General features: G+C 37.5%; 1 protein-coding gene across 4 annotated transcripts in view; it reads left to right on the forward strand.

Moving 5' to 3' along the window:
* NOX4 (NADPH oxidase 4) overlaps nt 1-14266 on the forward strand; it is a 234822-nt gene that overhangs the window by 211525 nt on the left and 9031 nt on the right. For all 4 annotated transcript variants that reach the window (XM_072610604.1, XM_072610602.1, XM_072610601.1 and 1 more), the window contains 3 exons: nt 9926-10034; nt 11575-11643; nt 12782-12882. In XM_072610604.1, the coding sequence (XP_072466705.1) occupies nt 9926-10034; nt 11575-11643; nt 12782-12882 (279 nt within the window). The remainder of the gene's footprint in view (nt 1-9925; nt 10035-11574; nt 11644-12781; nt 12883-14266) is intronic.

Below are 14266 nucleotides of genomic sequence, written 5' to 3' on the forward strand. Positions count from 1 at the left end.
TCCCCACCCACCCTCATTGAAAAAACAAGCAATTCAATATAGGTCATACATGTGTAACAATGCAAAGCACTTCCATAATAGTTATGTTGTAAAAGACTAAGGACATTTCCTTCTGTCCTATCCTGCCCTTCATTTATTCCATTCTCTCCCTTGACCTGTCCTCCCACAATAATATTTGCTTCTGATTATCCCTTTCCCCAATTTGCTGTCCCTTCTTTTATCTTCCCTCTCCTATCCCTTCCCTCCTTGTCTTCCTGCAGGGTAAAATAGATTTCTATATCCACTTGAGTGTGTTATTCCCTCCTTAAGCCAAATCCCATGAGAGTAAGACTCAATTATTTCCTTTCATCTCCCCCACTCTTTCCCTCCATTGTAAAAGCTCTTTCTTCCCTTTTTTATGTGAGATGATTTGCTACATTCTACCTCTCCCTATCTCTTACTCCTAGTACATTCCATTCAACAGTAAATTTTATTTTGTTTTAGGTATTCTCCCTTCATATTCAACTCACCCTGTGCCCTTTGTCTATGTGTGCATATATATGTGTATATATATGTATATATACACATACATATATACACACACACACATACATACACACATGTACATATACATACCTACACATATATAATACACACATACATACATACCCATATACACCTACATATATATATTCTCTCTAACTACCCTAATACTGAAGAAGGTCTCTTGAGTTACAAATAACATCTTTTCATGTAGGAATGTAAACAGTTCAACTTTAATGAGTTCCTTGAGGCTTCTCTTTCCTGTTTACCTTTTCATGTTTCTGTTGATTCCTGTATTTGAAAGTCAAATTTTCTACTCAGCTCTGATCTTTCCAACAAGAATGCTTGGAAGTCCTCTATTTCATTGAAATTCCATTTTTTCCCCTGAAGTATTTTATACTCAGTTTTGCTGAGTGGTGATTCTTGGTTTTAATCATATCTCCTTTGACCTCTGGAATATCATATTCCAAGTCTTTCAGTCCCTTAGTGTGGAAGCTGCTAAATCCTGTGTTATCCTGATTATATTTTCACAATAGCTGAATTGTTTCATTCTGGCTGCCTGTAATATTTTCTTCTTGACCTGGGAACTCTGGAATTTGACTACAATATTCCTAGGAGTTTTCCTTTTGGGATCTCTTTCAGGAGGTGATCAGAGAATTCTTTCCATTTCTATTTTACCCACTGGTTCTAGAGTATCAGGGCAATTTTCCCTGATAATTTCTTGGAAGATGATGTCTAAGCTCTTTTTTTGCTCATGGTTTTCAGGTAGACCAATGATTTTTAAATTTTCTCTCCAGGATCTATTTTCCATGTCAGTTGTTCTTCCAATGAGATATTTCACATTGCCTTCTATTTTTCATTCTTTTGGTTTTATTATACAATTTTTTTAGTTTCTCATAAAGTCATTAGCTTCCATTTGCTCCATCCTAATTTTTAAGGAATTATTTTCTTCAGTGAACCTCCATTTGACCAATTCTGCTTTTTGAAGCATTTTTCTGTTCATTGGCTTTTTTTTTGGACTTCTTTTGACATTTGGGTTAGTCTATTTTTAAAGGTGCTATTTTCTTCAGCATTTTTTTGGGTCGCCTTTTATCAAGCTGTCGACTTGCTTTTCATGATTTTCTTGCATCGCTCTCATCTCTCTTCCCAATTTTTCTTCCACCTCTCTTACTTGATTTTCAAAATCCTTTTTGAGCTCTTCCATGGCCTGAGACCATTGTATATTTATTTTGGAGGTTTGGGATATGGAAGCCTAAACTTTTATGTCTTCTTCTGATGGTATGCTTTGTTCTTCCTCATCTGAAATGATGGAAGAAAATACCTTTTCCCCAAGAAACTAACCTTCTATAGCCTTATTTTTTCCTTTTTTGGGGCATTTTCCCAGTCAGTTACTTGACTTTTGAGTCCCTTGTCGAAGGGACATGCTCTGAAGTATGCTCTGGCGACCTGTAAGTTCTCACTTCCTCCAAGGTGGCACAATCAAGGGAGAGGAGTTTACTCCTCTCTCGGCTAGCTCTCTGGTTTGTGAACAACCACATGTGCTTTTTTCTGCCCAGGATCTACAAGTAGGATTCCCTCTCCACAGCCACCATCAGCTCTACCACACAAGTACTTCTCCTCACCTCAGGCTTGCTACTCAGAACTGAGATCCAGATTAGTTGCTTAAATTCCTCCAGAGTCTTTAGGCCAAGGACTCCAAAAGTGGATGCTGTTGCTACACTGGGGCCAAGGTAGAGACTGTGACCAGACCCCTCTCTCTCACTCAAGTGAAAGAGATTTCTTATTGACCTTTGAAGGTGTCTGGCATTTATGGGTTGGGAAATCTGGGAGCCACAGCTGCTACCTGTGATTCCATGCCCCGAAGCCTGCTCTAGTCCTGTCTTTGCTGTGCTGCATGGCCAAGGCTGGGCTGAGCTCTGCTCTGAACCTGGTGTGATAGACCTTTCCTGTCAGCCTTCCAGGCTGTCTTGGGCTGGAAATCTCTTTTATTCTGTTGTTTTGTGGCTTCTGCTGCTCTAGGATTTGTTTAGAGTCATTTTTTACAGGTATTTTATGGCCTATGGGGGGACAGCTAGAGCAGGTTCATCATTCTACTCCTCCATCTTGGCTCCACCCCAATCAGATTCACTTTAACAAGGGAAGATATGAGAAGAGGGCCTCTTCTTACTTCAGGGGAAGTTAGATGGTCTATCCTTATTCACAGTCTTACTAACCATGAGTGTGCTCTTCTGTCTCCAAGTCCTATAAGCCTCCTCTTAAGCCATCCATAAAACAAATTTCAGGTCTCTAGTATTCAACACTTTTTCCTCCCAGGGCCTCAGCATAACTGGCTTACCAGTGAAATCATAAGATTTTGAGCTGAATGGAAAATTAGACAGCATCCATTCCCTTGTTTTACAAATAAATTGTGGCCCAGAATGGTAAAATATGCTACTCACAAGAAGTCTAAGAAAAGCACTGTTCTTAGATGCCAGTCCAATTTATTGTCCTCTATAATGTCCAAATTCTACTTCAGTCAATATATAATCTCCTAGGGAAAGGCATCACAGGGAGGTTGAAAGAATTTATTGGTTTGAAGAGGACATAATTGGGATTCCCTGAACTACAACTCATGAATTGTATGTCCTTGGGAAAGTAACATAACTTCTTTGAATCTCATCTTGCTCATCGATATGAGTGAAGGTGGTGGATTATGTCAGAGAACTAAGTTTCAAAGATCCATTTCAGCTCTAAGTCCGATGATCCCCTCACCTCATAAACATTATTAAAAAAGTATTTGTCTTATCTAGTAAGAATGTAAGATAGTATATAATATTTTTAAACATATCCCATGGGTTTTAGTAGATTTAGACAGATTTTATCCTAGAAATAATAAAGCAACATGTATTTATCACATACTTTTTCTGAAATACTTTGCTGGTTGACTAAGCTGTATCTGGTTACCAGTATTCCAGCTATAAGGAGTAAGAGAGGCAGCATAGTGTAATACTGATTTTGTTGTCAGAAAGACTTGGGTCTTGCCTCTGAAACATAATAGCTTTGTGACCATGGACAACTCACTTAATGCTCCAGGCAACTTGCAGAGACTATTAATTACAGTTCAGCAGCATGTCTTTGTTGATGTAGGGAGTTTGTACACTGATATTTCCTAACACCAGTTAAATCATATACACAGGCCAAAAAAATAAAAAGGTTAAAAAAAGAGACCTTTCAATAGAACTAAAAGAAAGAATTACGGGAGAGATGAAAAAAAAAGAAAGAAGGTAGGGAGGGAAGGAGGAAGGAGGCAAAGAGGGAGGGAAGGATGAAAAAAGGAGTGAGGGAAGGAGGGATGAAGGAAAGAAAGGAAAAAAAAGGAGGGGAGGGAATGAAGGGGGAGGCAGGGAGGAAGGAACGAAGAACAAAAGAAGGAAGGAAGGAAGGAATAAGGAAGAAGGAAGGAAGGAGGAAGGAAGAAAGGAAGGGAGGAAGGAAGGAATAAGGGAGAAGGAAGGAAGGAAAGAGGAAGGAAGAAAGGAAGGGAGGAAGGAAGGAATAAGGAAGAAGGAAGAAGAAAGGAAGGAAGGAAGGAGGAAGGAAGAAAGGAAGGGAGGAAGGAAGGAAGAAGGAAGAAGGAAGGAAGGAAGGAAAGAAGGAAGGAAGGAAGGAAGGAGGAAGGAAGAAAGGAAGGGAGGAAGGAAGGAAGGGAGTTCTATTCAGGAGCAAGATGACTAGCTACAGATTCCTACCTTTTTCTACCTTCAGAGTAGCTACCCATTTTTCCAAATAATTGCTTTGATAATTACTATTGCTTGGACATAGACGCTCACTTGTAATCTCATTTTGCTTTCATAACCCCATAGTAGTCATTTTGAGCCTGACTGTGCTACTTACCTCCTGGTGGTCAAAGTACATGATGACATTTGATACCTGCTGACAGTACTAAGTCATTTCCATTTTTAAAGAAATTCTGGCAGATGTTGAGCTGTAAGCCAGTTTCCTGGAAGATATGTTATTTATAATCATTTTAAAAGATTCTTTCCTTCTTTGCCCTAACATAGCCTAGCCTTGCCCATCTAACATTTTCTTGAACTTCAGGCAGGATCAGAAATTTTATTTCCTCCCTCCTTTCCCCCCTCCCCTCCTTGGATTTCCTTAGCATATACTTAGGGTTTGGAGATAGGGATTGAAACTGGATCTGTGATTTCTATGTTATAGAATCTCCTGGGAAAGGAAATTCCCTCTGAGGCTTGTACCTTCTCCTTTTCCCACTACACTGCTCCTCTCCCTCCCCCCCCAAAAAAGTGAAGGACTACTTAAGGTTTATTTATTACGAAAATCAAATAGAATAAGGACAGAATGGACCCACAATTTGACCCAGCTGATGTAATGTTGATAGAAAGCAGAACTATTCAGTTTCTATTTTTAATCTTTCTTCTATATTGAAAAAAATCCATCAATTTGAGATATCAAAATTAGATTAATATGTTTTTGGGAAGTTGTGAGTTTCTTGTCACTGTGAATATTCAAACAAAATCTTGGTCATTTGTCAGGTCTGTTTTTAAGGAATACATGCATGAGGTAGGGGATTAGACTAAATGACTTTGTCTTAACTCCAAGATTTAATGATCCTCTGGTTTTCTCCCACTGGCACAATGGCAGGTAGAAACAAGGTAAATGATTAGTGGAGCAAGGAATAGTGTATTTATTAGATTTATGGAGAAGGGAAGAATTTTTGACTAAAGAAGAGTTTAAAGAAGTTTAAAAGTTTAAAGAAGAGCGTGTGTTTGTCCTTCATTGCCAAAGAAGACCATGCCATTAGAGAACGATGACATGACTTTCACTTGACTTTGTTTTGATTGAGAGAGGGCTGTGCAGGTCACCAGCCTCATTTCTCCTCCAGAGCCATCTGAATCCAGTGACCAGATATTGGACCAGGATGACTGGAGATGACCCAGGATGAGGCAATTGGGGTTAAGTGACTTTCCCAAGGTCACGTAGCTAGTGAGTATCAAGTGTCTGAGATGACATTTGAACTCAAGTCCTCCTGACTTCTGCACTGGTGCTCTATCCACTGTACCACCCAGCTGCCCCTAAAGAAGAGAAGAAAGCATTATGAAGTGCAAAATGGATAATTTTGATTACATTAAACTAAAAAGTTTATGCACAACCAAATACAATACAACCAAGATTAGGAGGGAAGCAGAAAACTGGGAAAGAATTTTTGCAACTAGTGTCTGTGATAAAGGCCTCATTTCTAAATTATATAGAGAATTGAGTCAAATGTACAAGAATACAAGTCATTTCCAGTTGATAAATGGTCAAAGGATATGAACAGGCAGTTTTCAGAAGAAGAAATTAAAGCTATCTATAGTCATATGAAAAAATACTCTAAATCACCATTGATTAGAGAGTTGCAAATCAAAACAACTCTGAGGTATCACATCACACCTATTAGATTGGCTAACATGACAGAATAGGAAGATGATAAGTGTTGCAGAAGATGTGGGAGAGTTGGAACACTAATTCATTGTTGGTGGAGCTGTGAGCTGATCCAACCATTCTGGAGAGCAATTTGGAACTATGCCCAAAGGGCTACAAAAATGTGCATACCCTTTGACTCAACAGTATCACTTCTAGGACTATATCCCCAAGAGATCATAAAAATGGGAAAGGGTCCCACATGTACAAAAATATTTATAGCAGCATTCTTTGTAGTGGCCAAAAACTGGAAATCAAGGGGATGCCCATCAACTGGGGAATGGCTGAATAAATTATAGTATATGAATGTAATGGAATACCACTGCGCTGTAAGAAATGATGAAGAGGAAGACTTTAGAGAGGCCTGGAAAGACTTATCTGATCTGACGCTGAGTGAAAGGAGCAGAACCAGGAGAACTTTGTACACAGCAACAACCACAGTGTGTGAGGACTTTTTCTGGTAGACTTAGAACTTCATTGCAATGCAAGAACTTAAAAAATTCCCAGTGGTCTTTTAAGGCAAAATGCTTTCCATACCCAGAGAAAGTACTATGGAATTCAATCACAGATTGTAGCAGATCATTTTCTTTTGTATTATGTTTATATGATTTCACCTATTCATTTTAATTTTTCTATACAACAAGACTATGGTGAAAATGTATTTAATAGGAATGTATATGTAGAACCTATATAAAATTGTATGCTGTCTCGAGGAGGGAGGGGGGAGTAAGGGGAAGAGAGGGAAAGAAAAAAAATCTAGGTTGTATGGTAGTGATAGTGGAACACTGAAAATAAATAAGTAAATAAAAATTTAAAAAAAAAGAAACAAGGTAAATGTTACATTCCATGTCCTGAAAAAAGCATTGTGAGAATCATAAATCTAGGCACCATCATAGGAGGTCGGGGGTTAGAACTTCTTGGAGTTGATTTTTTTTCTAGCAGAACTAGAATGGGAAATAATGCAGTTGGGATGCTTGAATTTTTAAGAACAAAAACACTATAATCCTGGGGACATAAGTGTTTTGTGTTGAGTGAAGTTGCACATGTTGTGGTGAAGACTGAAGACTCCCCAGTGACCTAGGGAGATCTACTTTTCAAATGTTTGCTTATACTTCACAAATATCTTATGGAGGTTCTGATGATTTTCTACATTTCTTTTTTCTTAATAGTTAGTATTGAGAAGTTGCACTCAATGACCTGGTTTCAAGGGGCACCATTAGTTTTTTTATAAGAACAAAATGTAAGTTAGAAACAAAGAAGTCCCTCTATTGTCCTATAGAAGGAATCCTAAGTTTATGGTACATAAAATTTTATTACCTGAAATATACCAATTTTTTTTTTGAAAAGTGGATTGGTCCCCTCCAAATGTCTAAGAGTTTTAATCTTCCAAATTAGAAATAGATCATTGTCAGGGGAGATAGAATGGCCAATGTGTGGTCACTTTTAGAAAGAACATATCTCATTCTTAGTATCAGTAGCTGATACCCTGATTAATACAGAGATCCAAGATAATACCAAAGAACTCAAAATGAAAGCATGCTAACCAGAGAGGAAATTGATGAATTCTGAAGGAAACTGAAGCATGCTTTTTTCACTTTATTTTTGTTGCTGTCTTTTTTATAACATGGCTAATAATTATTGAGATCAGTGTTTGGAGAGCAGGTTCAGATGTGAAAGAATTCACTTAGAAGATTTTATCCTGACAGGGCGGTAGGAAAGGAGGTGTGGGGGGAATTACTGACACAAAAGTAGCAGGCTAGCCCTGAAAAGACTAGCAATTTACAGAAAGAAAAGGGCTTGTTTTTTTTATAAAAACAGGATAAGGGAGACGGAAAAATTTATTACCCAGGATGAAGGAGACAAGGAATTTTGTGGTCCAGGATTAGGGGAAAGTTTTATGGTATTCCAGGATAAGGGGAAGAGACTTTAGAACACCCTCAAGCTCAGGAAGGACCTCACAAATACTGAAAAAAACAACTCAGTATTAACCCTTCGGGCACCTTTGTGTCCACATCATCTGAAAATATGTTTTGCATGTCTTCACACGTATAATTGGTATCAGATTGCTTTCCTCGTCAATGGTTGGGGAGGGGGCTGGAGACAGGTAGATAATTTGGGAGTCAGAATTTTTTAAAAAAGAATGTTAATATTTTAAAGAAGAAAAATGAATAGCTAAGGAAAAAAACAGACTTCCTCCACCAGAAATGTTAGTTTCCTTATTTTCATTAGTAGTTTTGTACATTATACATAGCACGGAGTATAATCCCATGTCTCTGTAATTTCTATGTGTGCAATCTTAATTGAAATCTGTTAAAAATTAGAAAGGATATGCCCATTTGGAAACTTTTATTGACCATAATTGTGCTTGTAATGGAGGTTTCGACCTCAAATTGAATGTAATATGTAGTTTGGCCCCATCAACAACTTAGCAAGATTTATTAGTTAATTCTTTGAGAAATTCTGGTGAAATGGAATAGTCAGACAATGAAGAAATAGCAGTTAGTATGAACCAGAAACCTCATTTTTTTTGCACTCCACTATGCAATCTCTTTTGTAGTTTTTTATTAAAGATGGTGTAAGGCTAGGTCAGTTAACATATTATAGCTATTTGAGGTAAATTTTGATGTGTCTACTTTCTAAATGTGTATGTGTGTGTGTGTGTGCATGTGTGTGAGGGAGAGAAAAAGGGAGAGAAAAAGAGACAGATTAGAATCTTAATATTCATCTTATCTCTAATATAGGGACTACAATTTAAAATGGTAAAATATTTGAAAGGCAAGAAAATACCTTTAAGTAACAAGGAATATTAGTTCTTATTTTTTAATATCTGAATTCCTCTTTACACTATACCATTACTGCTTTAAAAAATACAGCAAGAAAAATAAAAACAGAGAGTTCTTAAGCCTGCTATGAGGATCGCTCAACTGATTCAGTCAGGCCAAAATGGAGAGGATCCAAAGGTAAAGTCCCTTACCCAGAAAATGTTCTGCCATCATCTGCTTTAAATTGGAGACTGTCAGCAGAAGTTCACTGAACGGTCTTATTTGGCATAAAATCTCTTAAGAAAAATGTTTGCAAGAAATTACCAAAAAACCCAAAAGTTTCTGTCTCTTTCTAAAGTAGACATAAACCTTTGCATTAAAAGCCCATTTTGCGGAATGTAAAAATAGAGAATACACAAAAAAAATGTATTTATATCTGTTGTGTTTTTATCTTTTTCTATTTGATGTCTAGTGTAAATTTGGGGATATTAGAGATACTTAGAAAAATAACCATATTTTTCAAGCCAGAGTAATTTGTTTTCAATAGCGCATTAGAGACTACTTGGACATCCCCTTTGTTGGGAGAACAAATTCTTAACCTCAGAATTAGTTCATCATCATAATAAAAAGGAACACAGACTCTTGGAATGTGGGACACTGGAATCCATTACATAGGGGCATTGTGCAATATTCTCCCCTGAAGATTTTTAAAAGTAGGGTAAACAACCCATTTTCTGGAATGGCTCTTGGGCGGGATTTCTGGGAAGACAGGTCAAGATCAAATGACCTTTGGAGTGAGATCTCTCCGGCCCCAAGATCCAAGGAAATCCAGTTTTTTCTCCCCCACCCCTAAGAGTTCAGCTCTGGTATTATTCAGATTTATGTGTCAGTTTTTTTGTAGTCATTTCTCAGACAGGTGATATGGTGATACATAGCAGACAACCCTAAGGCATAAATGTTTTACTCCTGGGATTTATGCATCATTACATGGAGATTTGGTACCAGTGTTTTGTTTTAAATTAACGTGGGAGCTTCAACCACTGATACATCTTCAGACATCAAGAAGTATATAGGCTGCTCTACTTATTGATTGTTTTCTAATAGCAAGTAAATTTTCTAAGGCATGCCTTTAATTGCTTTTTTACTGCCTTCTTCCCTAACATGGCATTTTAATTTTCAAGGGATGACTGGAGACCATACAAGCTCAGAAGACTGTATTTCATCTGGGTGTGCAGGGATATCAAGTCCTTTCAATGGTTTGCAGATTTGCTCTGTGTGCTGCACAACAAGGTAATTTGGTAAAGTAACAATTGATGGGTGTTCTTTGTTTCCCCCAGGGCATAATTGCCAACTCTTTTTGATACTGGCCTTTCATTTAGAGGGCTGTTTAAAAGAATCAGCTGGATTGTTGTCAATAATGACCAATGTATCATGAAGCTCTGTAAAGAAAAACAGGGCTGTGGGGGTGAAAGAATAGGGAGAGCTCAGTTGTTAGCTTTATTATGGAAGCACAGTCAGTGGTTGAATATATAACCTCAGCCTGGTAGTGGAAAAATCAGTGGATTGAGAGGCAGAGAACCTGGGATCTCACATTGGAGCTTAGCCATTCATTCCTAGTGAGATCTCTCTGCACTTCAATTCCTTTTCTGCTAAATGAAGACTAAATGACCTCTAAGGACATCTTCCAGTTCTAAATTGGTGATATCCCCCCTCCTTCAATTATGCTCAAGGAAACATCTTTGAAAAGGGAGAAAGGAATAGCTTTTCCATCTTTTTCTAATTGAGATTCTTCGTTATCATCATTCATTTGGCAAAAATGTATGAAGTTTCTGCACTCTGCAAAGTATTGTGCTATTTTACTAATCATAACCACACATTTCTATAGCACGTTAAGGTTTTCAAAGCTCTTTCTGTACATCAACCCTGTGAAGGTGCTGACAAACCTGTTGGGTTCTAAGGAGGATTTTGAATCTATTTCGGTTCTTACTTCCTGCCTTCAGAGAGTATCTGCTCTACAGGTAATCTGTATACCTGTCCTGAAGAGCTTTAGGGATTGAATTTGAAGTGTAATATTTATCTGTTGTGACTAGGTAGGCGCCAAACAATTTCATTCAATAAACATCTTTTAAGCCCCTCCTGTGCTCTGAACCTACTATAGACTGAATGCTATCCCTGGTCCTGAGGAAAATTCATAGCTTAGGTAAGACAAAGTTACTGGCCTCTGAGCTTAGGGTTTAGTGAAAAGAAAAAGTACAAGCAGGTGCCGTTACAGTACATAATAAATAATGCATGCTGAGTGTGATAGGGGAACATAGCAAAAGTGTTAATGTGAGGGCCGAGGGAGAAGGTTGTTACTGACCTGGGGTAGCATGCTGCATGGAGGAGGTGGCATTTAAACTGTATTTTAAGTAAAGGGTAGGAATTGAAAATTGCAGAGTAAATTAAACACCATTTTCTGAGTTGCAACTTATATTTCTTCTTGGTAATTCCCAAAAGAATGGATAGAAACATAGAACCAAAGTAGTTATTAGAACTAAAAAATATTACTTATTACTTATAATTAAGAAATATCATCTTTGTAACTTTTCAAAAATGTGTATAGATTCCTCTTATCCTTCTGCATAAGGACAGAGACTGTGTCTTCTTTAAATCTTGTATCATCCTCAGTACCTAGTATAATATTTTGTACAGAATTGGATATGTGATATGTAAGTCCCAGATATTGGCAGAATTTGGAATCACAGAAACCCAGAATCTGGCAGGAAATAATGTATACAGGAAAAAATAAAACAATGTGCTGGTATTTTTTTTCTTTTTAATATCCTCCCAGCTTTGGCAGGAGAACCGACCTGATTATGTGAACATCCAGCTGTACCTCAGTCAAACAGATGGAATACAGGTATGTGACTAAGGCTGTCTGAAACTGCAGCAGCCTTATCAGGCCTGGTATGGGGAGATCTGGCATAGCAGCTGAAGCCCTCAGGAAACGTAAACAAGAAGCCATCAAGCAAAAAGCTGTTTTTTAAGGTATTTTTTTAAGACATTCTGTCCCAAGGGCCTTCTCTTCAGACTCTTGTGCTTAAAATTCTTTGATTATCCTTGAAGTTATCAGTGCCTTCCAGAGGTCTACATGCAGCCTGTACCAGTAGGTATGCTTTTCATGAAGGTTTTCTGTGCTGGGTTGGAGGTGGGAGAGTCCAATAGAGAAAGAAGATGAATGCACATTTGGGCTAATTTTCTTACAGGAAATCTAGCACTGAAGAGTAAGGCAAACATGTAACTAGGCATCAATAACCACAGTAATAGTGATAACCACAACGCACATTCCTATAGTACCTTATGGAGGATTTAGTTCACCCGTTACGATTTGACTTTAGAATTTTTTGTCTTTCATTTTTATGGGTGTATCTAGGTGCCCTTCTACCACAGTTAACGTCCTGATCCCTGTCTAGTGCTCTGCCGATCCCTCTCTACTTCAACCCCCTTATTCAATTCCATTTTTTTGTCAGTTATAAGCATGATTTAGTGAATAAGCATGTCTTGAGAGATCATTGTATACATTGGTACTGCACTGAAACCTTCTGACCATTCTTTTATATTAAGCTTGTCATGACTGCGAATATATTTCCAAATTTATGGTGCTTGTTTGGAGTATTTCACTTGTATAATGAGTCAGCTGTGACCCTAGTCTTTGTGTTGTAATAGCAGTGACAAAATATCAGTGCTGAGAATGAGTAATTAGATCACATTCTTTGTTAACATACTATGATTGTTAAAAAAAAAAAAAGTGGAAATAAGTCAAAGAAAATCAGCAATTTGTAAGAATGACATTCAAGGCAATTGTTGGAATTAAAGGAAAAAGAGGAAAGGAGGAATGCCTAAAAGTAACTATTAATGCTTTGCCACTTAATTCCTAAATGTTCTTCGTTCCAGTGATTTGGTAGAGAGCCATGGTGTTAGTAGAAATAATGTCAGGATAATGGGTTATCTTGAAAAATCTGTAAGTCATACAGAATGAAACATTGTATTTTTGGCAGAAAATAATCGGTGAAAGGTATCAAGCCCTGAATTCTAGACTTTTTATTGGAAGACCTCGATGGAAACTTCTCTTTGATGAAATAGCCAAATGTAACAGAGGGTAAGTACTGATCCTATAGGATTTTGAAATGTGGTTAGTGATTAAATTAAAATCATCCCTTGTTATGCTCATTTTCTAAGGTATCATAGTAGCTAATGTAAATGCAATATTAAAATGTTTTAGGATGTATTATCTTTTTTATAAGAACATTAGAGGGCAGCAAGGTGATACAGGGGATAGAGCACTAGATCTGGAGTCAGGAAGTCTTGGTTGTAATTCTGGTCTCAGACTCTATCCAGCTGTGTGATTCTGCCTACTCTAGTCAAGTCATTTATAAAATGGGGATAATAATAGCCTCTACTTCCCTGGGTTGTTGTGAGGATAATCTCAGATAACATGTACAAAGTACTTTGCAAATCTTAAAGTTTTCTGTAAATATTACTAGTACTAAAGACTATGAAAACTTGCACATAGAAATACTGCAATTATCCTCAAATAAGGAAAAATAATAGGGTCCACTTATATCTTATAATGTCAAGGAGTGACCCTGGATTCTAGAAATCCATACCAGTAGAGAATCTAGATTGTTGTAACAGCCTCCTAACTGGTCTCTCTTCCTCCAGTCTTTTCCTCTCCCAGTTGTCCATCACAGAGCCACCAAAATCATCTTCCTTAGGTACAGCTCTCACCACATTCCTCACCTGCTGAAAAAGCATCTCTGCCTCCTTATTGCTTATAGAATAAAATACATGGTATTAAAACTGAGACTCTTTATAATCTGATTTCCATCTACCTTTGTACCATTATTTAATATGGTTGCCCATATTATCTTCAAGCTTTCAATCAAACAGATCTACTAACTGTTTCCTGTTATATCTAAGTACCATGCATTCATGTAAGCTCAGCTCAGGTCAACCTCATCCAGGAAGCCTTTCCTGATAACTCCCCATAGCCCTTCCCTTAATTGAAAATAATCTCTCTTTTTTCAACTTTTCTTGGAATATTTTGCATGTATCCCTCCTTTATTTCTTTCACACTCTACCCTGGAATATACTTATTTGTTATATCTCTCCCCTCACCTTACCTCAAGTAGATTATAAGAACTTCAGTGTCAGATAAAGTGATGTTTTTCATTTTTATATCTTTAGGACCTAGCACAATGCCTTGTAGATGATTAGTGAATGTTTGCTAAATTGAACTGAAGTGAGTCTAGGCTAATCCTTTCAAAGGCACAAGATCAAAGGAGCTGCCCAAAGTTGCCCAGCTAGTTACTATTGACTTTAAGTGCTTAATTTTATTTCACTGCTCTCATTCTTGAGGCTTATTGAAGAATATTTTCTAGTTGTCTTCTGCTTGGTTCCAGGAGCTGCCTGCCTTTTCATTCCTAGTTCTTAGTTCTACTTAGATTTCAACATGCATTCAAGTTCCAGCTTTTCTGAGCTCA

This window comes from Notamacropus eugenii, chromosome 5 (genome assembly GCF_028372415.1).
Source record: "Notamacropus eugenii isolate mMacEug1 chromosome 5, mMacEug1.pri_v2, whole genome shotgun sequence".
NCBI classification, from domain to species: domain Eukaryota; kingdom Metazoa; phylum Chordata; class Mammalia; order Diprotodontia; family Macropodidae; genus Notamacropus; species Notamacropus eugenii.